General features: G+C 35.2%; 1 protein-coding gene across 25 annotated transcripts; it reads left to right on the forward strand.

The window, feature by feature from the left end:
* Nucleotides 1–7,709: 7,709 nt before the first annotated feature.
* Nucleotides 7,710–25,456, forward strand: SCL33 (SC35-like splicing factor 33). Of its 25 annotated transcripts, XM_088863388.1 has the most exons (9): nucleotides 7,710–7,910; nucleotides 16,028–16,217; nucleotides 21,867–22,157; nucleotides 22,423–22,496; nucleotides 22,729–23,289; nucleotides 23,476–23,553; nucleotides 24,396–24,560; nucleotides 24,749–24,850; nucleotides 25,051–25,456. In XM_088863388.1, the coding sequence occupies exons 7-9, from the start codon at nucleotides 24,463–24,465 to the stop codon at nucleotides 25,193–25,195; spliced, it is 345 nt and encodes a 114-aa protein (XP_088719514.1). In that variant the 5' UTR covers nucleotides 7,710–7,910; nucleotides 16,028–16,217; nucleotides 21,867–22,157; nucleotides 22,423–22,496; nucleotides 22,729–23,289; nucleotides 23,476–23,553; nucleotides 24,396–24,462; the 3' UTR covers nucleotides 25,196–25,456. The 25 variants fall into 25 exon arrangements, with proteins under 25 accessions (XP_088719514.1, XP_088719512.1, XP_088719513.1 ...); XM_088863386.1 differs by lacking the exons at nucleotides 21,867–22,157; nucleotides 22,729–23,289 and adding an exon at nucleotides 13,301–13,671; XM_088863387.1 differs by lacking the exons at nucleotides 21,867–22,157; nucleotides 22,729–23,289 and adding an exon at nucleotides 21,231–21,462.
* Nucleotides 25,457–25,959: the final 503 nt, after the last annotated feature.

Raw genomic sequence — 25,959 nt, forward strand, 5'->3', positions numbered from 1 at the left:
GAACTACGAATGCACCTCAAAAACAGTAACGGTTGTTTTAATGTTAAAAAACCTTCTAATTTATCACCTCGACATCCAGATGTATGACTATGAAAAAAAAGGATATGGTGCATCTTATAACACGTTATCTAGACCATCTATTTTCAAGAGTTTCATATGTTTATAGATCTACTTGATTTTAATCATTTTTAGAGTTTAAAATTTTATAATTAGATTTGAAAATAGATTTTGAGATAATCTCAAGAATATTTTACATCAAAATTATATGTTATGGTAAAATTTGAAGGTGTGCCTTAAATAGATTGTTAAAGGTTGTAACCTTATGGAAACCACACCCATTTAAAAAGAGGTAAAGTGCTTTTGTGAACAAAAATAAGGGCAGACCTGAGGGATTTAGTCCAGTTAAAATTGGTTCAACCATCAAGATAATTAGTTGGACTAAATTTTATGAATATAAAATTATGAATAATAATAAATTACCCAAAAAAGGAAAGTTATTCATTGATTGATCAAATTGATCAAAATATGGCTGGTCGGACCGGCTAAACCTACTCGAACATTAGTTCTGATTTGATCTCACCTACACTCTATTTTTACTTTAGACTACTTTAGACCAAACTAGTCAAGGAACCAGTTAGCAGTTTAACCAGACTGTCCCGTCTAGTCCCATCTTGATAGCCACGAGCAACATAGTTAAGAAGAATGCTATTTTGGTTAGCTTGTTTGACGCCTTTCTTGATGGACCACAATATATGGATGTGCCATTTTTTTAACCCCGGTAGTTTGAAAACACTTTCGACAAAGGAAAAGCTTTATATGTGACCCCCTCATTTATAAGTGCATGTGACCCCGACTCTCGACCTTTATATCTAAGTAGATAATTTGGATGGCTTGAGTAACAATGTCACAAGTTAGGTCTTGAGTGTCGGATCTTGATCCAACAGCTTAGAGTGTTTTGTTGTTTATTTTTTATTTTGCAAATAAAGATGATGCATACATCTCTAACATGGGCATAAAAATAATAAATAATATTTTTAGAGATAAAAATTTATCAGAATAGCCCTGAAACTTTCAAAAGTATTTTGGTCATTAATTTTCACAAATTTTTTTTTTTGTTTGCACCATAATAAGAGGAGGGGTGCCTCAAATTTCATTCAAAAATGTTTTGTAAAAATAAAATAAAATAATATTTGGTGTAACATTGTGACATGAGCAATCCTAACCATCCAACTTAATCAAATGACTAAGAAGTAGATACGGGTGCACATGATAAAAATAGAGAAAAAAACATTTTGTAGCTAAATTTGTGTTTACCATCATCATGCACTCATAGCCTTATACGCCTTCACTAATTTGACGGTAAGAAGGAATAAATTGTCACTGCTTGAGAATCCCAATCACTCAAGCAAGGAATGCTTCCATAAGGTCCTCATGAAGCATTTTTACCTAATAATGACTCCTCATGAAATAATGCCATACATATAAAGGACTAAGGCAATTTTTAATTTTTTTGGAATTTCTTATTTTTTAGAAATATGAGTTTCGAACTTTATTTCAAATTGCCAGCAATATGAAAGGCGTGAAGAAAGGACTTTCTATTCTCTCTCAACTTAAGAATCTCTCCATATAGTGTGCTTGTTTGCATGTATAAGTTAAATGTTATTTTTTTATTTTGAAAAGTGAGGATCTAATGCTTTCTTCATTTTATATTTTCAGAGTGTGTTTTTTTCAAACAAAAATTATTAGTATAAAACGAGAGATATGGAAAATAATTTATCTCTGAACTATATAGTACTAATAAGTAATACTTAATATCTTCTCAAATTTGCGTTATAAGTCTTGTTGGCAATAAATTAGGACAAATGATTAAACTATTTTACTACAATTTTTCACCATTTTCATAATAATTTTCATCAGTTTAAAATAGGACCTATGCTAGTTTTTTTCCCCTATATTGTAGACATCATTGAGGTTATCTAACTACTTTTTCAAGAAAATTAATATGAAGATTGATTAGATTATGGTAGGAGTAATTGAAAAAAAGACCTATGTGATCTTTTAATAATAATCATCCCTTATACTTTTGGCAACAAGATCACTTACAAATGGTCTTATTAAAAACAATAGAAATTCCAAAAATAAATAGCACATCAATAAAATAAATCTCAACTATTTAATGTCATTTATACAACCTAATAATGTGCTTGAGAATATAAAATAAAAAAGCTAGCAAATAAAAGAAAATATGCCGGAGATTACCTCAATCGGGCTTTTTACACCCCACACCGAGTCACCACATTTAATGACGCTGGATCTACGGTCTAGCTTCAATCTCAAACCGGGAAAACTAATTTCGGCAAAACTAGGTAACCACCCTTAAAATCTTTACTAAACCCTAACCCCCAAAACTAACTTAGGCTTGCCTCTAATTTTTCCAACCCTTAGTTTTTCTTTAGATCTAGCGATGAGAGAGAGTACTACCTAGGGTTTTTAGAGAGTGAAATATAGAGGAGAGAGAGTATTACTTAGGGTTTTAGAGAGAGAAATATAGAGGAGAGAGAGAAATAGAGAGGAGAGAGAGTGGGGTGTGCCCCTCTAAGAGAGAGAGAGATTATGGGAGAAATAGGGATTGTATAGAGGTGGGGGAGCGCACCCTTATTTATAGTGAATATTTAGGTTTAGGGTTTTTTTGGATTTTTCCATAGTTTGCCTCTTTCATGAGATCGAATCTAGACTGTTGATCAAGGTGACTTGTGGGGTGAGAGATCTGAACCATTCATTCCATAGGCGGCCATCAACATTATGAAAGGTGCTTGAACCATTATCCCCTTTTCCTTAAACCATTTTCCCATCAATATATTTAAATAAATTAAATCCATTAAAGATATCATGCATTCTATAAAATTGCATTATCCATCTCATATATTCCATAAGAATATATCAAGAAATATCAAGTTAATATTTACTATCTTAAATAGATAAAATATGGTCAATATTTACTATATTACAAATTGACCATATGTCATAAGATATACTTTCCATATTTAAATAACTTGAACACAAAGCTATTAAAAGGAATCCAAAGGGGTGGGGCGTGCCACCCCTATGTGGCACATGTAGGCCCCACCCACATGCCACATGGGGGGCCCATGTGCACTATAGGCCCCTATAGAATTTTATAAAAAAAACAATTTAATATAAATTTGAATGTTTTATAATTTTGTAAAATCAATAACTGTATTTTTATAAGTCTAAAAATCATAAGTAAAATATTGAGAGATTCATAAAAATTCAAATAATAAAATTAAAATCATTTTAATAATAAAATGAACGTAATTAAATTAATATGATGGAAAATGATCTATATGATTTTAAGAATTCAATCTGTAATTATGGGGTACTCCACCTTCAATTATGAACTACAGATTAAACTAGTTTTATCGAATTGACCTAGTATTTCTCATGATCCACAGTTCAAACAAGGGCTCATTGGCGGGTCACCAAAGTCAAGTCGATGAATTAAGGAGTCACAATCTCAATCTGTGGATTACAGGTCCTCCCCTAGAGATGAGTCAATGTCACCACGACCTACTGCGACCACAACTCTATGACGCATAGGGGTATCTTTCGCACATGCATACGCTTCACCCAAAAGTGGACATCTGGTTTTCCCAAACGATCTATTGATATGCATGCCATGTGATGGAACGTGAATGAGGTTTTGGCCCCCGTCTTAGTAGGCCTGCCATCACATACAAGGGTCACGCAGTCCCTCTGCTCACTCATATAGGCATAAGCTCTGACCTCATCAGGGCCTAATCCAAAACCCTCATTGGTTATTTCTTTATGCCCAGGTACTTTGGATTTTTCAACCGACTGGTCTAGATCGATAAACACAGTTCGGGATAAGCAAACATCATTTGCTTAGTATGGTCCTCGAGGGACCACACTCTAACTAAGGTTATGTTTCACTATAATAAAAGTATTTCAATACACACTCATAAAGCATTTAAATACCACATAAACCCAACATTAATTACCAAAGTTATTGAAACTTGTCATATGGATTTAAATGTAATGATAAATATAACAATCGATCTTCAGTTCTCTACAAGCAATAAACTTTCATGATGTTGATTTGGTCATATTCTGCAAATCCTTTTAACTTATTCAAGGGGAAATTGAATATGAGCCTTGTCATTTTTTAGAAATATGGCAATAACACAAAGCACAACCTATGGTTATCAACGAAATTTGAGAAATATGATAATTGTCCTGAGATTGATCTTGCACGTGTCTTTCTTAGTGCAATACTACTTGTTACATTCGGCCTAAAGCTTTTATTATTGTTAGAGATTTAGTCAATTACCGGCTGTATTGTATATTTAGTTATGTATTGTATTGGAAAGTCAAGCTGACCCCAATTAATTGGGAAAAGGCTACGATGATGATGACGATGACGATGATGATAATGATTATATTGGAAAATCAATTGGGTAAAAAGGAAAAAAAAAAGTATAAATTAAGAAAATCATGCTTGAATCCTTTTTGTTTTCGAGCACGAAGAAGTGTCATCTCAAGACGTTGCCTCCGCTTTATTATTGTATCATGTGTGCATAAGAAGAGCAACTCGTCGTCAGGATACAGAAAAACAAAAAGGTTTATTTAGATGCTCTGAAGCTCTATGCACTCGAACTTGAAGCTCACATTAAACACCAAAGTCTTGTATTGCTTAGAAAGAGAAAAAGAGAAAATAAGAGTCGAGAGGGAGATATCGGTGCTCTATTATGCTCTTTGGAATTTTGTAGATAATGGTGTGAGAAAAGATATGAGAAGAGAGTTGCAAGAGTGTATTTCGTTTGGGCAAAAAGGACCCCTTTTGTAGAGCTCTTGGATACCGCCTTTTTTTCGGTCGGAGTGGTTACATGCATTTTCAATAGTTATGAGTTACATGCACGCCCTTAATTCGACAGTTGTTATAAACCTCCATTGCTTCAACTACTAGTGACCATTGGATGTCCCACACTAGCCATGCTCACAAAAAGATATCGAGCCTCGAGCCTGACTCATACACATGCTCGGACAAGGGGCGCCTCACGCGCTGATGCGAGCAAAGTGCAAAAAATGCCATCAAATGCTTTGCGTACTCCCCACATGCACCATCACTCTCTCCGTTATGCTAAAAGTATAAGGCATGAGAATGCCTACAGTTAAATACCACTCAATGTACAATTTCTTCATCAAAATACAACTTAGGAAAAACCATGAAAACCATAAAACCATATTATTATATTGAAGTACACACTATTTTTCAAAACAAAAACTACCAACATTTTCTCCACTATTTTATTTGACCCCCATGATATAGCATGAAATACACGTTTCTTTATTTGATCCCCACGATATTGCATCACTTGCTAATTTTAAAATCCATGTAGATGACTGTGAATCTTAGAATTTTTTTTTTTGTTTCCAATTAACATCACTATACCTTTCCAATACTTCAAAATAACCCATAGATACATCTATTTCCAACAAAACAAAAAAAGAAAAATGAAATGGTGTGTTCAAAAGCGCCATGCACCATATTTATCCCTTGAAAATTATATAAGAGAAATGATCCTATAGGACTCTCCTCTACCCATTGCATAGGACTTCAAAGAATCACACATATATATCAAAAAGTTGCACACATGGGTGGGGGGGGGGAAGGGGGGGTCCCATAGGATCATTACTCATTATATAAATAGGCTTAAAATGTTATCATTTGATTACGGCTGCCTGCGCTAACGGCCGTTATGAGAAGTGATATAACGTTATTTTGAACCTTTAAGTTCATACCATCACAAACCTCCTATCCAATTAAACAAGAAGCCCCGAATCCATACTGTGGCTCATATCCACCATCCTTCCTGAAAATGGACGGCAGATCCGCCGCGTATTCATCGAAGCAATGGTTTAAAAAAAGGATCAGTGACCCGGATCGAGCTTTCATAAAACCAATCCGGATCGGCGAATCGGCGTTCCGGATCTGGAATCGGGTGAATCGGTCAGAATAAAGCTTAAAAAAAATCCGAAAAAATTATTAAAATTCATTATAAATATTGTTTTTTAAGAATTCAATAAGAAATGAAGGTACTCCATTAAGAATTTTCATGTTTTTGAATGAATATGCGAATATTGATATGTTCTTTCCCTGCATGAACCGCCATTCAGCATTTAATTTACATCACACAAAAGGATAAACATATAATTATCATGGAATAAGTATATCAACATATATGGACTACAATAAAGCATAAAATTAGTAACATATGATCTAAAAATAAAATGATAGACGATGTTATTGTTCTTCTTGGTCACGCTGGTGCCATTGATTGAATTCGTTTAACAATTCATTGATTCGATCTAAAAACGAATCATCGTCTGACTATTCCCAAATCCTTGAGTGTTAGTGTTTTGTTGTGTTCCCAATCTAAAATCCTCGAAGATTGTCCATCCTTTATGCTCACCTGCATTGTCGTGCTCATCCCTACACTGTTGCTGTTGGGACTCGATATGTGAATAATATGGCTGGGATAGGGTGGCCTCATAATCATCATCTCTCTCATTTTCCCTTTGAATAATATGAATTAAAAAAAATAATAACAAATTTTCAAAAAAATCGATCATGGATTAAAAAAAAAAATCACAAAATTTCAAAAAATTCTATCATGGATTACAAAAACAAATTCGATCATGGATTAAAAAAAAAAAATCACAAATTTTCAAAAAATTCAATCATGGATTACAAAAAATTCGATCATGGATTACATAAAATTCAATCATGGATTACATAAAATTCGATCATGGATTACAAAAAAAAACAAACATAAAAAAACAAAAAATTTAATCGTGGATTACAAAAAAAGAAAAAAACAATTCGATCATGGATTCCAAAAAATTCAATCATGGATTACAAAAAACTCTATCATGGGTTACAAAAAAAGCAAAAAACAAAAAATTCAATCATGGATTACAAAAAAAAAAAAACAAACATTTCGATCATGGATTACAAAAAAAAAACAAACATTTCGATCATGTATTACAAAACATTCGATCATGATTACAAAAAATTCTATCATGGGTTACAAAAAAAAAAAAAAAAACAAAAAATTCTATCATGGATTACAAGAAAAAAAACAAACATTTCGATCATGGATTACAAAAAATTCGATCATGGATTACAAAAAATTCTATCATGGGTTACAAAAAAACAAAAAATTCGATCTTGGATTACAAAAAAACAAAAACAATTCGATCATGGATTACAAAAAAATCGATCAAGTATTACAAAAAAATCTATCATGGATTACAAAAAAAAAAAAAAAAAAAAAAAAAAAAAAAAAAAAAAAAAAAAAAAATCCATACGGGACTCGCCGATTCACTGTTCCGACTAGCCGATTCCGTACAGTGAATCGGCGAGTCACTGTACAGAATCGTCCGGTTCTCTCTAGAACCGAACGATTTTCGATTTTTCAACCGATTCGATCCACTTTTACGATTGCCGAATCGAACCGGGCGAGTCCGGTTCGACTCGGCATTTTGTAAAACACTGCATCGAAGCATTTTTACTTGCCCATGCTTAGGCGAATCATAAAGTAACTGAGGAGGTTCTCGAAACTTCGTTTCCAAGTTTCCATTAAGTTTTCTTTCCGCTTCCTTATGCAGGAGAGGGAGAGAGAAGAAAGAGATTTGTGCGCCGTGAGAAGAGAGAGAGAGAAGATGAGAGGGAGGAGTTACAGTTACAGCCCTTCACCACCGCCAAGAAGCAGGAGGGTTCGTAGCCCTAGCCCAAGGGATCGCTACAGGGGACGAAGCAGGGAGCTCCCTACGAGCCTCCTGGTTCGCAATCTTCGACGCGATTGCAGGTATTGTCATCTATTTCAATTGTTTATTGGCTTTATCTTTCCACTTTAGGTTTGTTCATTCATTGAGTGTCTCTGCTTCTTTTGTGTGCCGTTTCTGTTTTGGATCTGAAGAATAGGGTCGGTCGGTTGTTTCTGTTTGATTATGGTTAGATTTGAATAATTGGATATTGTATCTTGTTTTAAATGTGTTCACTCATGGTTGTTATTTTTTTCCCCTTTTTGAGTTACTAGGCTGGAGTTGATTTTTCTCTGTTTGGTTGTGGTTTGAATTTGGATTTTTAGAGATGATACCTCCTATTTAATTGTGTTTGAATTTGGATCTTGTTTGTTTGTGGCTTCTCTGTTTCTATTGTGTTTGAGTTATAAGATTACTGCTGATGTTTCTGTTTGATTGGGGTTGAAGTTGGATTCTTGGTGATGGCATCTTATGGTGAATACCAACATGGTAAGTTGAATCTGCATCCTGGGGTCTGTTATATCTTTTGTGAGAACCGAGAAGAATCATTTTTGTCTCTTGAACCCTAAGTAATTCTAGAGAAAAGCTTTGTAAAAGAAGATTCGTTTCTTGAACCCTGAGTAATCCTAGGGAATAGGAATTTATCAGAAGAATTTTGTATTTTGAATACAAAGCCATTCGATCCTAGGATATATTCATCGATTCATGCTACATGATTTTGTTTCTTGAAATCACTTAATTCTTGCATTTTGGAGCGGTTGGTGAAGATGTTGACTATTGTAACACTATGTCCGAAGTACAAGTCGTATTAACACTTAAAAATAGTGGTGATGCACTTCTTTTGTTTGCTTAGAACAATTCCTATATTTTCCCTTTAAATTAAAAAAAAGAAAAGAAAAAAAGAAAGTAATTAATTCTTAATCAATAATTAACAGAGAAGAACTTGGGAAAGAGAGTCAAAATCGTTTTGCGGCTTCTCAGATGAAATAATTAACGGTGATAGATGATCCAATAAGATGGAGAGATTCGTCATCATAATTTTTTGTTTTACACTAGGGCGTTACCTGGCAGGGAGGTAGAAAGAAGCTACATAGGAAGATAGACGAAGGGGGGTGAGTATTGCGCACAACTGCTAACAGTCCGTTGAGATATCTTTTTAATGACTGCGACTTGCTGGTCCTCTCGGTTAGATTGGCAATTGGAACAGTCAATAGCACCTAATGGTGTTCTTAGCTGATATTACGCTCACAGTAAAAAAGATCTTCGATATCTTGGGTTTTGTTTAGGAACGAGGTTGGACGAGTTCATCAAAGAACTATTAGAGCATGAAGACTATACCGGGTTTGGTTAACTAATTTGTTTTTCTCAAGCAAACACAACTTCACTTCTGCTTTGTTTCATGCAAAAGGGGTACATATTTATAGTAAAACATAATTCAAATTACCATACAGTGGTTTACATAACAATGGACTAAAACCATTGGTGGATAGTAATACCACTCTAAAAAGTAAAACCATACAATACACTAGTACATCTACTGGCCACTCATTTTTACATCCACTAAAAAAACAAATAGTACATTCATTGTTTTAAAAGCAAAACCATTTATAAAAAGTGAATACACTCTTCTTAAAGTAATATCCCTTAAGAAAGCCATGTGCTATGGTTATATTGTTACAATTTCCTCTATGAAAAAACATTCTCATCTTGAAATGCTTCTTCAAGTTATTTGGCTCTCTTTTATAAACCAATCTCCTTGAATTTCTGGTTTTGCAAACAGTGCTCTGATCTATTTTAGAGCTTTTTGTGGGCATTGTGTTCCAAGATGCCCATGCCCTTCTTGTTGACAGGCAAAGCAAGGTCCTTTGGCTTTTAGTTTTATCCATTTGTTTCTTGTGTTAAACTTGTAAGATTTGAAATTTCTTTTATGGATTTTTCTAAAATTGGGGATGTTATACTCTTCCACTCCTTTTATGGTGTTACATACTTTGGATCCTCCTCTTTTATATGACCTAGTGTCATCTTTATATCATCACTTTTTTATATCACCTCTTGCATATCCCACAACGTCAGCCATTACTAAGTTTTGTATTGCTATATTTTTCCATAGAAAGTGTTTGAAGAACGAGTTTTGGAATATTGCCTGGAAGGGATGCAAGATAATATGCATTGCATGTTGCATTATTATGCAACCCCATCTTGTAACATTTGTTGCTGTAGTTTAATTTTGAAGTCTAATTTTCAAAATCATCAATATTTTGAAGTTTAATTTTTCCCAACAAAACTATATTTGTGGCATATTGTGCTGGGGATTTAGAGAGAAATTCTGAGATTAATTTGGATCCCAATTCAGTAAATTTTGCTACGACTATGACACTTTTCCTAGTATCATTAAGATGATTCCACTAGTTGCCAGCTCTTCCATGTAGAAATCCTTTGCCATATCTTATGGCATCTGAATTTGATCATCTTCTTATGTTGGCTACATATTTATGTACCAAGCAGTGATCTCTTGTTTTGTTTTTGAAGGAGACCGAGTTAACTCATCAATATTTAAAGTTGGAATATCTTTTCCTATATTTCTGAGATCGTATTACTCAATAGTAGCAATTCTCATCATTTTCATCTGAGAGAGTAAGAATGATTCTTCTATTTGTTCAGAATTTTGAAGAAGTGAAGGAAAGCTAGGAGGCTTGAGTTTTTTAAGGCTTTTGCAGCTTCATCTTCTTTCTTTTTTTTGTGACTTTATTTATTCTTAAATATTTGCAAATGATTCTCATGGATTTGTATAATTTTTTCTTCTTCCTTCATATTTTCTTTCTTTTCTTGTGCTCTCTTATCGGTGAATATTTCTCAGTTTTTCTTTGATTGATATATCCTTATTAGCATATGAGGTCCAATTAATTAAATGGTTCAACTGGCGTACCTCATCCTTTTGTACCTTTTCATAGTTGATGTTATGTACCTTCAAGATCTTCTAATTGATCTGGTGTGGCTCTTGCTTAAGGCCATTATAGGCGGCCATTCTCCTCTGATGACTAATGGCTAGCTAGATTCTTCTTTTATTGTGGTCATCATATAACTTTGAGCAATTTGAACAGCTTCCCTATTTGGTGAATTTGTGATATTTCTAGCAAGTGGGTCAATATCAGTGTTCGCAAAATCAAACCGGAACGGTTAACCAGATATGGGGCTAGAAGCAATTTAACCGGTAAACCGGTTGAGTCAACCGTTCTAACCGGGCAAGTCTCGGGAGGTCAAAAAATGGTTGAAAAAAATAAAAACGATACAAAAAAAATCTACTAAAATATGCAAAGCATAAAAAGAATGATTAAAAAAAAAAATTCAAATGAAGTTGAAAATTAATGAAAAAAATGGATTTTGAAGAATCGATTTGTGCCTAAAGGTATTTTTAAATTTTTTTGAAAAATATGGGAAAATATAAAAGTGAATATTAATGACCAAACGAATTTTTAATATTTACTATAATGTAAAGAATATTAAAAAATATATTACAATCAAATTCCTTATTTTGGGGATTTTATATACATTTTAAAAAGAAATTTAAATACTGGCCAATCATTAAAACCGCCCGAAACTGGAATCAGCAAGGGGTTGGTTTTGATTTAACCGGGCGGTTATCGATTAGATCGCTCGATTTTTTAAAGAAATTGGGCAGTATTTACCATTTGGAAAAATAGGGGGTAAATCATTTTTCTAGCTTGTCTAAAAATGATTTTTATTCTCTTTCCATTTTCAAACCGAAGCTCTTCCTCAAGTAGAGTAGACTCAATGACCTCCTCATGATCAACATCTTCATCCACTCTCTCATAGGGACTTTTTAACACATATTTTGGAGTATTTTCTGCAGTTATCAATTCCACCCCAACCGCATCACTACTGCTGTGATTTTCTTTTTATGTACCCTTCTGAATGTGCTTTAATATGGCTGACTCATCAAACTTAACATCACAACTGATAATAAACTTAGGCGACTTAGGATCTGAGCACTACATCCTATAACACTTAACCTCATTTGCATAACCAAGGAAAATACACTTATTGATCTTGGACTCAACATATCATCCTTCACATGAATATAAGCAGGACGACAAAAAATTCTTAAATGAGAATAAACAAGAAGTTTACCGGACCATACATCTTGTTGTGTTATATAATCGATTGTTGTAGATGGTGACCTGTTGACGAGGTAACACGTAGTATTGGCCGCCTCTGCCCAAAAGTCCTCTGACAAACTAGCGTTACTTGATATGTTGCAGGCCTTCTCTAGAAGTGTCATGTTCATGCGCTCAACAACTCCATTATGTTACGGTGTCATCAGAGTGAACAATTATTTCGCTCTTGCAAAAATTCACAAACTCCGTTGAAGTGTATTTTCCACCATTATCAGTCCTCAAGCACTTGATCTTCTTCCCAATCTGTCCTTTAACCATAGCTTTCCAATGTTTAAATGTATTAAATACATTTGCATTTTCTTCAATGTGTAATCTACACCTTCATTGAAAAATCATCTATGAAGGAAACAGAGTATAGAGATCCACCTATTTAGACAACCGATACAATGTCCCATACATCTGAATCAATATAGTAAAAAACACCTTTTGTGGTATGTTCTGACGTGCAAAACTTCACCCTACACTGCTTACCATAGGCACAGTGCTCACAAAAGTCCAACTTGCACTTCTTCACGTCATTGATCAATTGACATTTGCTAACTTATGTCAAAGCTCTCTCACCCATGTGGCCCAATCGCCTATGCCACAATTGAGTCAATTCAGAATCATCATCATTAGATATGGGAGCCGCTGCTTTATTTGTGATAGTATTCCCAAGCAACACATTTAAATTCGATTTGATCTACTTGCCTTTTATAACAACTAGAGCACCCTTAAGAATCTTCAGAACTCCACATTCTCCAACAAATTTACAGCCATTGAAGTCTAACATACCCAAAGAAATAAGATTATTCTTCAAATCTGGAATATGTCTAACATCAGTCAAGTTTCTGACAACTCCATCATACATCTTGATAGTAATTGTCCCAACACCAATGGTCTTACAAGCTGCATCGTTCCCTATCAAAAGTGATTCATCATCAATGCTCTTGTATGTGGTAAACCAATCTCGATACGGGCACATATGATAGGAACATCTTGAATTAAGAACTGATGAGTCTTAGAGTTGTCACAATTTATCGAGACCGACAACACATTATATGTTTCACTTACTGATCTTCCATCAACTATGTTGGCTGCTTCAAACTCTCATATTTCTTTCTCTTTGAGTTTCTAACATTCTTTTATTATATGCTTATTTTCCTTATAATAATTGCAACAAATATTACCTTTTATTGATCTTGATTTGGATTTGAACCTACCCTGTCCTTTCTATCTTTTTTCACTTCTTTCAACAGATCTCCCTCTAGCCATTAAACCATCTACATGTGGTTGAGCATCTACCTCGCCCGGGCTCCCTCGAGAACCTGGGTTCAATTGACCCCGTCTCGAACAATCGCTTTGACCCCATGAGCACGTGTGCGGCTCATGTGTCATGTGCTGATATGTATGCCCAACTATGATAGGATTTTAAAGCGATGAAGAGATGGACTCGAGCACCTACCTCACTGTGGTTTGAGTTCATGGGATAAGTCCGGGCTATTGCCTTCTTAAATCAATGAACGAAAGCCCTCCGGCTGTCCAGCAATTCAGTTTGAATTCGGCCCCTTCTCTAAATTCAATACCTCACCTCAACTCTTTACTGAAAAGCTGCTAATAAAATCCAAATGTAATGTACTCCTCTTTTATGTATTTTATAGGTTAATGGTTCTAGTTTTGGGATAAAGTGGTAGGACAAGAATAAGAGGAGATTGATAAGAAATTGGTTAAGAGATGACAAGAAGAAGAAGAAGAAGAAGAAACAAAAAAAAAAAGAAGTAAAAGAAGCAAGGGATGAACCAAAGAAAATTGGGTAGTCTCCCTGGTGTAACCTTTTGATATAGACTAATTTATAGTATACATCATTTCTTTCAAAATTCATAAATGTTTTTCCCCATTGAACAATTTCATCTATTAGAAAGGGAGTACTATCCCATTTGATTTTTCCAAGAGTTGCATCATCAAAATCTTCTTCCTTAAGAGAATTATCTAGTTGTAGATCTCTAAAGGAATATTTATTTACTCTTTTATGAGCAGACATAGAGATAGTGAATTTGTTTGGTTTCTTAATTCATCATTTGCTCCCACTTTTTTTTGCTTTACCCTCTATTCTCTCTTTAACTTCCTTTCTCTACCCCTCTAACCCTTTACCTCTTTCTGGTATCAGAGCGCATAGGTTTAATCCTTTGGTTCCCTCTTTCTTGTAGTGAAGTGGGGTAGAGCAAAACGTTTTTCTAAATATGGCAATATATATGTTTGACATTGAGCTAATTACTCGATATGATTTATATGATCAAAGTAAGCCAAATAAATTCACTATTTTTGTATCTATTCATAAATGAGGAAATCACTATTCCGTTAGAGATCTATAACTACATAGTTCTCTTAAGGAAGAAGATTTTCATAATGGAACTCTTAGAAAAATCAAATGGGAGGGTGCTAAAAATCTGTATAATCATTAGGTTTCTACAAATGAACAAAAAAGGGATAAGGTGAGTAAGGAGTTTATAAATCCCTTTCCAATAGATAAAATTGTTCAGTGGGGAAAAATATTTTTGGACTTTGAAAGAAAGGATGTATACTATAAATCAATATATATTGAGGAATGACACTTTGCAAAGTGGTATTGCCTAATTTTCAAAACCATTTGCAAAAAATTACCCCCTGAAGATATGAATGAAGACTGCCAAAAAATCATCATTAAAAAGAAAATTTGATGATGTGGCCTCGTCCTCACCATTAAAAGGGCTTCATGACTGCCAAAAAATCATCATTAAAAAGAAAATTTGATGATGTGGCCTCGTCCTCACCATTAAAAGGGCTTCATGCTCAAAAACATATCTCAGGTACCCTCGAGGGTTTGAGAACTATACACAAATGATGGAAGAAAAAAGTAAGTTGCCTGAGGAAGATTTTGATGATACTGTCTTTCTTTCAAGAACCAGATGAAGAATCATTTGTTGCTCAATGGATAAATGTCCTAATAGAAGAATAAGATTTTGGACACAATGAGCCTCCCAAATTCTCAGATCATGCTATCCCCCAAATAAAGATATTAAGAACAAGACATTTTTCAGCTAATTCATCAAAAACTCAGACAATGACCTTGCAAAATCCAAAATTCTTAATCAGGTCGAGTTTGTGTTTCTTTACATTCATTTGTTTTAGAAAAGACGGTGTCTTGGATAGTCAAGGTAATGTTAGTTTCCTTGAAGTCAACAAAAAAGATTTGGATGACCTTTCTCTATTTGAGTCTAGATTTTCTAGGTCAGTTCGTCAGTCAGAAGTAAATCTCCATGTAAAAAGAATATTCTTAATATTTTTACATTTTTTTTGAAAAATTAGATATTGAAATGTGGAAAAATAAGAAGTATCAATCTGTTTATATTGGACAAATAGATATTCTTGTTCATCTGCATTTCAATTATGATTTCGGAGCAGATTATTTAGTTTCTCTTTTGGATATCAGACTTTTGGAATGAGAATAAGCTTCAGTACGTATATTTAAAGGATGTTTCGACAAAGATAATATTTGCACAATTTTTTTGAACTTCTCTTTGAGCCTTAATGATGAGTTTATTACTAAAGCATTTAGTCTGTATAGAAGTCAAAGGAGTATATTTATTATTAGGGTTGGTACCTGCTACTATAGTATCCAGATGTATTTTTAATTTAACAATTTCAACCATTATATGTTCAAAATTAGATTATGGTGTTAAATTGTCAAACATTTCAAATTTTATGTCTGAAGTTGGTCCTTGTGTAGATTTTGAAAGTTTCATAACGTGTTTCCTTGCAATTTCTGAATACTTAAGAGTCTCATAAATTTCAAAAGAAAAGGCCAGATTTCAAACTTTTTCCAAAAAGTCACTTGTGAAATACTCCACCATTACTCTTAAACCCGTAAATAAATCTCTTCATCGAATAAGCCAGAAAACTGATTTGTCCTCTGTTCTCTCAATGGTAAATATTGACCCACCTACCAGATAAATCACAGATTCACCAAACAGGGAAGTTACTCAAATTGTTGAAAGCTATTTGGTGATCATTGGAGGAGATTTGCCCCCTAAATTGGCTTATGCTATCGCCACTCCAGAGCACTTAAAAGATCCTGAAGGTCCTGAATCAAGGGCAGATGCTAGCTATCTCCTGGTTCATAACATCAACTCTGAAAAGGTACAAAAGGATGAGGTACGCTAGTTGTACTATTTAATTCATTGGACCTTATATATTGAAAAGCATACATCAGCCATAGAATCTCAAATTCAAGAAATAAAGAAAAATTTAGAAATATTGGTTGATAAGAGAACACAAGGAAAGAAATAAAAGAAGAAGAAAAAAGATGAAACTGCAAAAGCCTTCAAATTCAAGCTTCTTAGCTTTCCTTTACTCGTCAAAATTCTAAACAAATGGAATAATCATTCTTCTCCTCTCAGATGAAAATGATGAGAATTGCTACTATTGAGCAATACGGTCTCAAAAATAAAAGAGAAGATATTTCGATGTTAAATATTAATGAGTTATCTCATTCTCCTTCAAAAACAAAACAAGAGATCTTTGCTTGGATGCATAAAATATATGTAGCCAGCATAAGGAGATGGCCAAATTTAGATGCCATGGGATTTGTGCAGGGAAGAGCTGGCTATTGGTGGAATTATCTTGATGAAGCTAGACAAAATGCCATTGTTGTAGCAGGATTTTCTGAATTGGGATCCAAATTTGTCTTGGAATTTTTCTCAGAATCCTCAATAAAGTATGTTACTGATAGAGTTTTGTTGGGAAAAAGAAAACTTCAAAATATTGATGATTTCAAGGAATATTAAAAAAGCTACAGTAATGAATGTTACAGGTTGGGGCTGCATAATAGTGCAATATGCAATGCATATTGTCTTGCATCCCTTCTAGGTAATATTCCAAAACTCGTTCTTGAAACACTTTTTATGAAAATATAGCATTACAAAACTTGGTAATCGCTGATGTTGTGGGATATGCAAGAGCTGAAATAAAAAAGGTATGTTATAAGGATGACATTAGGTTATATATAAAAGGAGGATCCAACGTATGTAACACCATAGAAGGAGCGGAAGAGTATAACATCTCCAAATTCAGAAAAATCCATAAAATAAGAAATTTCAACTTTACAAGTTTTACACAAGAAACAAGGGGATAAAGCCAGAGGACCTTGCTTTGCTTGTCGTTAAGAAGGACATCTTGTAGCACAATGCCCATAGAAAGCTCCAAAACATATTAGAGCACTGTTTGCATAACCAAAAATTCAAGAAGATTTGTCTATGATAGAAAAAAAGAAACAACTCGAAGAAGTATTTCAAGATGAGAATGCTTTTTTCATAGCGAAAATTGTCACGCTGCAACCATAACACGTGGTTTTCTTAAGTGGTATTACTTTAAGAAGAGTGGATTCATTATCTATGAATGGTTTTGTTCTTTAAACAATGAATGCACTATTTGCTTTTTGAGTATGAGTGATGAGTGGATGTACTAATATACTTTATGATTTTATTTGCTTTTTAAGTGGAGGTAAAAATGAGTGACAAGTGGATGTACTAGTATACTGTATGGTTTTACTTTTTAGGGTGGTAAACCACTATGTGGTATTCTGGGTTACGTTTTACTATAAATATGTACTCTCTTTGCTTAAAATAAAGCTGAATTTCCATACCAAAAAGTGGCACCTTCTCTGAGTTTATCCTTGTGCTTTTCAATGCAGAGGTTGGTGGATATATCTACTTTTGCTTGAGTTTACAGTTAGATTTAAGCATTAGTTTGTAAATTGTATAGGCCTTCTTGGTCACACGGATAAGCATGGAAGGGTGCCGCCTTATCAAGGATGGAGGCAGACCTTCTTTTTGAAGGTTCACCTCTATCTTGGATGTTTCCTAGTTGTTGGCTTGAGCCCCTCTAATGCTGTAGTGTTAAATTGCTCATAATTGTCTGTGCTATTGCCTGTGGCACTAATATGCATGGACAATTTGGTTCACATAATATACTTTAAGCGTGTTTTTCCACGTTCGTGTTTTAGTATTGATTAATGAAAACCTTATTCAACAGTTTCATAACAATTCATAAGTACTAAAACTCTAGTCTTGATGGCATTAACCTCGTTGAACAATTTTGCTTACTTTTTGAGCCTTTCAAAATGTAAGGGGAAAAGTATAGATGAGTATGACAAAAAAAGGTAGTTCTTATTGACAACTTGGTCCCTATCTACAATTGGGGAATTAGTCTGATTCTAGTTGACTTGGGCTTCTAACGAGATGAACATGCATGCTTATGTTACGGAGCCTCTATGGACATGGACTCATTAGGCTTGCATGAAATTTTTGAGCTCTAGAAGAGCTGTTTGCAAGATATCGGCAAAGGAAATATGATCCTTTTAGAATGATAGAAACATGTAATGATAAAAAAATTTAAAAAATGTGGAACCATTAGTTGCCTTTTGCAAAACCAGAACCAATAGGTGGTTCTAGACTCTGAATCTGCATGCTATCGACATCCCCTCTCCTCCTATAATGCGGTTCCAAAACCTAACAGGCAATCCATATATCCCTAGATCCTCCATTCCATTCTCTGCCCAGCTCCAACTATTGGTGGGGAGGGATACTTATTTAGGTGAAATTGTGGGACAATAAAATTAGCAAGAAACAAGCCAAACACATACAATTTTGGCCCTATGGGTTTCTCCTACCTAGGTCTCATGCCTTACGCTTCTTTTACAAGACAAAGTCTTTCTTTTTTTAAAGAGGAGTACATGAATGGCTCTCCAGCCCATCCATGCCTTTAGTTATATTGAAAACTTATTGTTTTGGACAATATTTTGTCCATACTATTAACTTTGGATCAAAAGGTCCTAATTTAAGTATAACTTGAAACTAAATTCCCTAACTTTAATTAAAATATCTAAAAAGTCCCTAACTGTTTCAGCAATGAAATAAATAAATAAAAACATCTAAAATATCCTAAGAAAACTAAAAAGAAACACCCAAACTATATCTTGCTCGTCGTGGAACCCTCTTAATGTTTCATCCTCCAAATAGGAGCAAAAATTAGGAGGAATATTTCGCTCCCATAGAAGATACTCGTGACTACTTATGCTCTGATCTCCATCAGATACATGTTCATGACCCACGGAGTGATGGAATCGAACAAAGTTGGTTGTTGTATTGTATTGTTATTAATTTTGACATTTGATTTGCTTCATATATTAGTGGTTTAAATCAGGTTCTCTCATGCTACAATATATCCTTGCCGATAATTTTTATCTAGCATGATGGATGTGACTTTTATGTTATTCTTGTTGAGATGTGAAGTGATCATGTTGACACCCGGGGATATTAAAAAAATATGTATAGAGTGCAACAATATTGTTTGAACCTAAGACGTGTCATGTAAGTTCGTGTGGTCCACTTCTGCACCAACTACATCTAAGTGGTAACAAATATTAATTATTTGTTATGTACATCAAAAGTATATCAATTTATTGTACATAATAATTCTAGTGAGAAAAGATATGGGGACTTATGGCCTCACTGAGGGTATGACCCTTGATAGAGCATAATGGCAGATCAAGATATTTGTGTAGCCGATCCCAAATAATTAGGAAAAAGCTCTGATGATGACGATGATGAATTATACGAAACTGCGGATGCATTTTATGCCAAAGTACGAGACACTTAGACATGCATTAGATTCGGACACCCTTGCCTGTGTCTAGGCAACATAGGAGAGACTGCATGATCCATGTCTCATTTGCATTTTATGTCAAACATCCTTTCCTATCAGATCCAGTTGGACCAACTTTATTACTGTTGTTAATGCACGTTGTTTTATCTGCTACTCTTGTTTTGCATCGATCTATGGGAAATTTATTTGATTTATTCAAATACCGATAGGAGATAAACTGTGGAACATTCTACTCCTATCTTTTGATTTAATTTCACCCATCAAAAAACACAAGATCATGAGTTGGAATAGTTTCAAGTGAGCAAAATGTTAAATAGTTCATTTCTTAGGGGTATCTTGTTAAATTTCCCTTGATTTATTTGATTGTAAAAAAGTATAGTTGAATTAGCATACTTTTCGATTTATCGTCCATTCACATGCTCCGCCTTGAAATAATAAGAAACTTCTGCTTTTTGATCTAGTATGCATTGAACCTCACTAGGCGTTAATAAATACTATGCTACACTTGAAGGAAAAGATTAATATTATTGATTAAAAGATGCCTACCCTTTTGATTTGTCACCACTTGTTTGAGGCTTGGTTTGGGGAGTAGGTTAGTTGTCAAATTGGCTATGAGAGTAGACTCAAGTTTTGTCTGATATGAGGTGTAAGTCCCTTTCTTCCGCTCTGGTATTCCATATGTGCCGATGATATAATTGAGGAGTTTGATGCATAACAATATGGTTTTTGTCTGGGTGCCTTATTTGTTATTATTTGTCTGAGGAACCAGGCTACTTCAGTGCCTGGCTTTCAGGAGGGGTCTTAAGCACCTGGAGTTCGAGTACTTGTCTTGGAGTATTTTGAGATCTGCGTTTGTTTCGTTAATCAGGACCCCAAGAGGGTGTTATCGAGTTAGATAGTTTTGGAAGGCTTCTAGTTAGGTCTTTTTCCAGAGCTGTACGAAGGAATCATCTGGAGAAATGTCTCGCTAGTGCATGGTTGTCCTGGTCTGCCCAGCGTGAAAACTTCAGCATGCTTGTGGCCTACATAATTACTCCAAAGGTTATGATGAGCCCGTTGAATTTCAATTCCCTAAATGCGTAACATTTTTCATGTTCTTTGGCATTGATTCCCTTACATTTGTCTGCTGCATCTGGATATCAGGGAGATCGTACACCATTCCTAATTTACAGACTTCCTATGAGGTTAATTTACTGAGCTATGCATGGCGTTCAAAATAAATTAAGATTTCTTGTTTATCAGTATCTTGCCAGCTGAATTGTTGAAAAGAAAAATGGCTGAGACATTTTCTATTAACTAGAAAGAGGGAAAGGTCCTAGCGAGGCAGCTCAGGCTTAATAAATTACAAGGGAGAAGTTTCTTCTGTTTGCTTTGTTTGGCTTCTGCAACACAGGCTTTGTTTCTGCAGTCTGTCCTCTTTGGACATCTGATGCAGTTTACCTTGTATTTGTGCTTTTCTGCTTGTGACATTTGAATGAGGATATGCAGTCTGCTCCATCAGCTATTCGTTGGCACTACACTATAAATTGCAAGGGAGAAGTTTCTTTGCTTTGCTTTGTTTGGCTTCTGCAACACGGGCTTTGTTTCTGCAGTCTTTCCTCTTTGGACATCTGATGCAGTTTACCTTGTATTTGTGCTTTCTGCTTGCGACATTTGAATGAGGATATGCAGTCTGCTCCATCAGCTATTTGTTGGCACTACACTACACTAGTTTATAAAGGTGAACAGCTTAGTGCTCTCACCTGTTGATCACTTTGCTTGAGTTCCCCTTTTGTCAAGCCATAAAGACTTGCTAGTGCATATTGCTTCAGTACCAAATCAGTAGCTACATCCCAGTTATCTAATCTATGATCACTCTTTACATGTTGTAGTTCAGTCTACTATGCCAGTAAAAATGATTATTTGTTCAATTTTAGCATGACACTTCTGAGTACATTGCCTACCCGTTGTGCTTAGCTAGTATTTAGAATACTTTACTCGTCAATTCATTTAGATGGTATGGCAGCATGTTTCATTCAGTAAATGTCTCGTGGCATGGGCATTTGATTATTTAAGAAATTGTGGAGGTAAATTGACCATGTGCATGTAAGATTTTTTTTTTTTTTTTTTTTGGGGCCTTTGTAGGAAAAGCATATATTTTGGCCTTTGAAAATCTATTGAGAGGTGCAACTTGGAAGCATGTGCAAAAAGCAGGCTGTGGCACTGACGAAAGCAACATGCAACTTTATGTGAGGGGACATTTAGTATGTGTGCTGTATTACTTAATGTAACATGGGGGAAGAGATTGAAAAAAGCGGGGCAACTTGGAAGCATGTGCAAAAAGCAGGCTGTGGTACTAACGAAAATGACGTGCAACTTTATGTGAGGGGACATTTAGTATGTGTGCTGTATTACTTGATGCATCATGGGGGAAGAGTAAGAATAAGAGATTTAGTCCTACGTTATTGGTTTCTTGTCAACAAATGAAACTTAGAATGGATTTTCTCCAATTGCATTATATGTTTTCAGAGCACTATTCTCTAGTTATTTTGATATCGAAAAATCTTTTGCGGCAGCATGACAAAAGTTGCTGGTTTCTTGTCAACAAATGAAACATAGAATGGATTTTCTCCAATTGCATTATATGTTTTCAGAGCACTATTCTCGAGTTATTTTGATAACGAAAAATATTTTATGGCAGCATGAGAAAAGTTACTTGCCTTATCGTTAAAGCATTGAGCTCCTATAATCTCTTCAGCTGGTTCTGGTTTGAAGGTAAATCTTGACATGGTATTTTGAATGTATTGAACAAAAATCCAGGAACATGGATGTACATGTCCTTATGCAGGTATCTTGATGTTCCTGTGAAGTTATTCTTCAACTCAGATTAATGGTTCATTTTAGGAAAATGAGGTTAAAGTAGGCGTGGGACTTGATGGAACACTTTAGAACTATATGCCATGCTCTATTTCTCTTCATGTGGAATTGAGTGTATTTGTTCTTTTAGGGGATATCCAGGGGACAGCTTGCGGGTCTTGAATGATGAAACTATGGAACTCATTGGCTGTGAAACTTGCAAGATATGTTCACTTGAGCTTTTGTGGGCAAGATACCATCCTTTTTAAGGGAAAAAAGGATGTTTTTCTTTTCTCTGTGCATTTTAAATGCTAAATGAAGGAAAAAATGGCCTTTCGGAGTAACCATCAAGGCTACTTAGGTCTGCCCTTTTTGGTTGAACTAATTTTGATTTGAAGGAATAAGAACAGAAAACTAGATGAAATAGGGGGGGTGTTTGTTCTGGTACCTACAGCAAGCATTAAGTTTAAATCGGAAGGTGAAAAGGAACTTTGTTGGTAGAACTAATATGGATCTTAGCTGTGTTGAATGTAATTGTGGACACCAGTGTTCAATATTCGCAGAGCTGACTCTGGACTTTTCCTTGCCTGTCGGCTTGAGACCTTGGGGAATCCCGTGCGAAAGCCCAGGGATTTTGCCGGGGATGTACCATATTTTGGCCTCATTGGGAGTCCTGGTTGCTTCGAATAGAAAAACATCACTGTTATCCATGGTTGGTTCATTGGTTTAAAACTATTGTTTTCATTTTTGTTGATTGTTTCCTTTTTATTTATGTGTCGCCAGTGTGTTAGAAAATATAACATTCTCGTGATTCTAGAGTTTCTCTTCTTTGGTGAAGAGCGAACTTTCGTTTTTATTCTGTCAGACCAAATTAATTTTCACATTTGCGTTTCTGCAGGCCTGAAGATCTTCGTAGACCCTTTGGGCAATTTGGTCCCCTGAAAGATGTCTATCTGCCACGGGATTATTATACCGGGTAAGCATTTGAGTGGGAATAAATCCTTTTTTTTAGAGAACTTTTAAGACTAGTACTCTTACTTTTTCCCCTTTTTTTTTTGGTTTTGCATTAAAAGAATCCCATGATCATTTCTGGAAAAAGATGGCCAGGGTCAATCTGTTGTACTTGTTTCTGCAGCCATTAATCTTGGAACTTGATCTTTATGACATTATGAATGTATGCCCTATTATAGTCATAAAAACCAGACATGGAACATGCTGCTTTGGTAATTTAGTTTTGCACGTACGTGCATGCACGTGTGCATGTGCGCATGTGTGTATGTCAATTTGCTTGTGTTGTGTGTGCCTATGTGTATGCGGACTGTGGTTGTCATTTTTCTGTTACTTGTTTTTGGTTCCATCTGTTTTCCTAATGTGTTATCTCAATTGATTGAATCATGGTGGGGTTTGTACTTCCTGTGCTCCTTTATATTACATATTGAATGCTTGATTGAGGCTGTTGAGATTTAACAGTGAAATTAAGAGTGTTGAAGGCATATCAAGTCTATAGAGTTCTGTCCAATGGGGGAGGGGTTTATGTTGGCTGGTGAGATGAGGAGAAGTTAAGAGTTGAAGTTATTGATTATGAAGAAATTCGAGTGTTGAAGAATTTGAAGTCATCTTATAATCTCTGTATCGTGCAAGGTCAGCCGCCTTTGCACTTTGAATTGTGTGAATGACATGCCCAGACCATGCTCTCTTCTCAGGACCCTGCTTATTTTGTTACAGACTAATATGAGCACAACTATTGATTTTCATTTGCTTGTCTGTTTGTGTCATCTTGGCAGTTTGCTCTGAATTTTTTATGTGTTTCATGTTTAGGGAACCGCGTGGGTTTGGTTTTGTGCAATACGTGGACCCTGCTGATGCGGCTGAAGCCAAATATCGAATGGATCGACAAATCCTTCTTGGTCGAGAGCTTACAGTTGTATTTGCCGAGGAGAACAGAAAGAGGCCAGCTGAAATGCGTGCAAGAGAGTGTGGGAGGTAACTACTCATCTGCTTAGTGAAATAACAATTATTTGGTAGTTGTTATGTATGGCATTGTCACAGATCTTCTTTCCATCCATTGGCTCAAAAGTTTTTTAGGATTGTCCAATTTTTTTGAAAAATACTTTCATGTTATTCTATTGGTGATCAACTATTCATATTATGGGCTTTTCTTATCATTGCAGTAGTCGAGGGTATGATAATCGGAGGTCCTCTCGATATTCAAGGTCAAGGTCTCGCAGCTCTGATCACTATTCCCCATCCCCTGGACAGAGTCGTCACTTAAGGTAGTTACTTTCTTTTGTTTTTAATCTTTTGACTTATCATGAGAGAGAGGGAGGCAGAGAAAGAGAGAGAAGGGAAGGGGGGGGGGGAAAGGGTGGTTTGGATTTGGTGGGAATATTGAATGTTATTCTGTATTTGGTGGGAATATCGAATATTATTTGTTAGAACATTTTCTTTCTTGTTCCTTGCTGCTTTGCTACAGATCTGTCTCACCAGATAATCAGAAGTACACTCGACACCGTTCCTATTCTCCTTCGCCTTCGCCATATGGTTCAAGAAGTCGAAGCCCTGACAATTACTCGAGCAGGCGATCATACAGAGAAAGATCGGTGTCTTTGAGCCAGTAGACTGCAATAGTCATCTGTTTGCTGATAAAGTGCTCCCATGCATGGATAGAAAGGTGCATTCATATCAAGTTTACCATTGAGATCTGTGAAATAACTAGCTGTCATGTTTTTTATTTATCTAGTGTAGATTGAGGCAGGTAGTATCATACCGAACAGATGAATGCTGAATTCTAGATGGACATTCACATGGTTAATTTGAAGGGGGAAGTTAACGAATGGTCCTAGTGATTTGCAATTTAATAACTTTAGGAATTTCTTGAATTCTGTGGCCTTGATGCTGATTTCTCTCAATATTTGAGATATGGGCTACAAAATGCTAACAGATTGGATGGGATTTATATACCTGTCTTTTTGTGATTTTGTGCGCTTGGTTGTGCTTGGCGCCTAGGTTGCTTTAAGAAGAGAATAGAGTGGCACTCACTGATTAATTTCTTGATCAGTTGAAAGATTTTCATCATGCAGTCAGGTTTCAAAAGATAAGCTTTTGCATGCAAATGATGCATGCCGGTAGGAAAAGTCCATTATTGAAGATAGATTTGTAGGATGTAACACTTTTTAGCAGGATCCTCTGGTAAGAGCTGATCACTGCTGCATATTAGACATGTCGCCCGTGCTTGTATTATTTTTTGGCTGAAGTTTTACCTTGTGTACTAGTGTTTTTAAATCCCAACTCGAAAGGGGAATTCCAGATTAAGGAATCGCCGCATTTTAATAGCTTATTTTCAATTTTCTTATTTTGTTGATAAGTGTTTCTCTTTCTGTAT

The sequence above is a fragment of the Amborella trichopoda genome, chromosome 3 (genome assembly GCF_054954075.1).
Source record: "Amborella trichopoda isolate Santa Cruz 75 chromosome 3, AtrichopodaSantaCruz75HAP2 v2.0, whole genome shotgun sequence".
In the NCBI taxonomy this organism is placed as follows: Eukaryota; Viridiplantae; Streptophyta; class Magnoliopsida; order Amborellales; family Amborellaceae; genus Amborella; species Amborella trichopoda.

Coding starts and splice junctions, on each gene's coding strand:
- SCL33 (XM_006858930.4), top strand. CDS start 7,765: ATGAGAGGGAGGAGTTACAGTTACAGCCCTTCACCACCGCCAAGAAGC. Junction 24,561..24,748: donor CGTGCAAGAGAGTGTGGGAG/GTAACTACTCAT, acceptor TTATCATTGCAG/TAGTCGAGGGTATGATAATC. Junction 24,851..25,050: donor GGACAGAGTCGTCACTTAAG/GTAGTTACTTTC, acceptor GCTTTGCTACAG/ATCTGTCTCACCAGATAATC.